Source organism: Myzus persicae, unplaced genomic scaffold (assembly GCF_001856785.1).
Source record: "Myzus persicae strain clone G006 unplaced genomic scaffold, MPER_G0061.0, whole genome shotgun sequence".
Lineage (NCBI taxonomy): Eukaryota > Metazoa > Arthropoda > Insecta > Hemiptera > Aphididae > Myzus > Myzus persicae.
The window spans coordinates 13786-16496 of NW_019100802.1; the positions used below are offsets into that span (position 1 = coordinate 13786).

Genomic DNA, 2711 nt, shown 5'->3' on the forward strand with positions numbered 1-2711 from the left:
TTATTTATAGATAAAATCCATTCGTCTTTCTTGTTTTAAAAATTCGTTAATAACTTTATCATAAAATTCTGGATGATTTTTTTCTTTATGCAGGAGTTCCTTTTCGATTGAAATTAATGATAATGAACTAAGTCTTTCTTGCCCTTGTGTAGATCTTTGATACGATTTAATTCGTTTTAATGCCGAAAAAGAACGTTCAACTGAAGCTGTTGTACTGGGAATAGTTAAAATTAGTTGACCGAGTTTAAATACTTCTTGGAACGCCGATATTAAATCATTCATCTTAATTTTTTTGACTAAATCATATGGATTAGTATTTAAAAATTCTTCAGATTTATATAATACAATTAATTCATTTCGTAATCTAATAAAATCAAATATTTCTCCAAAATTTGATTCTTGCAAGTTTTCTAGAGCAGAATTTGGAAATTCGTTCGTGTAGTTTGAATATTTACTTGGGTCAATTAATGATAAAAATTCAAATTTAATTAAAGAACCAAATCGCGCTTGCAAATTTGTCAATATGTTATCAAATATTTCATTAAAAAGTACTTTGTAAAATGTTTTCGGGTCACGAATTTTACGCTGTAGTTCAAAATCGCCTTTATCTGATAAAACTGTTTCCCATAATTTTTCAAATAGATTTAACCTATAATTTTGCAGTTGACATTTAGTTTCTTCAATTTTTTTCACACAGTATAAAATATCTAAACGTTTAGTTTGTAATACTTCATATAAAATATCAGTCAAACTAAATATTTTACTAAATACTATTAGCAAAAAGTATGTTTGTCGACTATCTAAAAAATTGATGAACCCTTGAGATAATACTATCGCTTCATTATCCCAATCATTAGAATTATCTAATACGTGTTGAAAAAACTCTATGAAATATGAATTGTATTCGTGAACTGTATTTACTAAGCGAGAAGAAAAATTCCATCTAGTCGGCGCATTTTTTGGCATTTTTTTTCTTGTAAAATTAGATAAAGCATGTGTACGTTTAGAAGATTTAGTAAAAAATGATCCCATACCAGTTAGTGTTTGAAAAAAAATCTTACAGTCTTTTATATTTGATGCTGATTGTGAAAGTACAAGATTTAATGAATGGCTAAAACAATGGACAAATAATGCTTTTGGGTAGAGCTCCTTTACTTTAACTTGTAGTCCTCCAACATGACCACTCATAACGGCCGCTCCGTCATAAGTTTGAGCTACTAATTTATGTTTTAATTCATACCTATTAACTATATCAATTACGTGTTTCAACAAACCGTCTGCTGATCTATCAGCACTAACATCAACAAATGAGATAAAACGTTCATGTGCTTCCCCGGTTTCATGATGGACATACCTTAAAGTTGTTGATAATTGAGACAGATTTGTTATGTCTGAAGTTTCATCTAATAATATTGCAACAAAATTAGTATTTTTTATTTCTGATTCAATGGACGTTGATATGATGTTGCTAACTGAGCAAATAAGATCATTTTGAATTCTATTGGATGTACCACGGAATATTTTTGATGTTTCTAAATGCACGTTTAAAATAGAATCATAAGATGATAATAAATTTAAACAACCGAGGAAATTTCCCTGATTGAAAGAATTAACTCTTTCATTGTGACCACGAAATGGTAATTCGTGAATCGCCAAAAAACAAACACAATCAATAAAACGTTTTAAAACGTCTCTATTTTTTTTTACCAATTCATTATGGCGTATTACATCTGAACGTCTTTGTTCATCAAGCTGCAAATCAATTCTAGATTTTCCAAACATTTTTAATTTTAAAACAGAAGAAATATGTGTTTGAGATCGTTCATGTTTTTGAATACCATTTGTTAAATTATTTAAATTAACAAAACCACTATGAGACCAAACATTTTTTTCCCTGGTAAATAAAACACAAGGCCAACAGAAAAGTTTATTTAATTTTGCACTACCAGTCAACCATGGAGTATTTAAATAATTAGAAATATTAAAATGACGAATGTAAACTTTGTTTTTTTCTTTGTGATTAGATGTCAATTTTGGAATTTCTGGACATGGTCGACCATTTTTTACAATTGTTAATTTTTCATCAACATTTTTTAAATGAAATTCATTTTCCAAAAGATGCTCGATTAAGCAATTGTTTGAATCAGTATTCATTGTCTATAAAAACAAATATAAACAAGGCGAATATAATTTGATTCCTCTTAATTATAATAATTTTATTTATTTAAATAATAATTATCTATACCAATTCTATAAAATTATGCAATAGGAATTTAATATACTTACATTAAAAATGTTTGTTCAACACCAAATTAACTATGAAGACTTGTAGACACGTTGACGGTTGACGACAAAATAATATATTTATTATTAGTATAGTATAGACAGTATAGTTAAAACTTATAATAAGTATATTGATAACAAAAATAATCCGATATGCATCGTAAGAATATTGGAATTCCGACAATTCCGTTTTTAAAAATATCGATAAGCGCTCGGCATAGCGCTTTCAACCATTACGTAAAAACGCGTATATCCCCTTCTACCACAACTGGTCATTCCTATAAATAACGATATGGGAAAGGCAATCTAAAATACTAGCGCTTCTGTAGAGAAATTGCCTATACGAAAAAAAAAAATTTAATTTCTTTCAAAATCTGATAATTTTTTTTTAAATTGAATACAAAAATAAGAATTATTAAATATTTGTA

General features: G+C 27.6%; 1 protein-coding gene across 1 annotated transcript; it reads right to left on the reverse strand.

Moving 5' to 3' along the window:
• LOC111043171 (zinc finger MYM-type protein 1-like) lies at positions 1-2711 on the reverse strand. Its single transcript, XM_022328065.1, has 2 exons — positions 2287-2711; positions 1-2157 (listed from the first exon to the last, which is right to left on the reverse strand). The coding sequence occupies exon 2, from the start codon at positions 2152-2154 to the stop codon at positions 1-3; it is 2154 nt and encodes a 717-aa protein (XP_022183757.1). The 5' UTR covers positions 2155-2157; positions 2287-2711.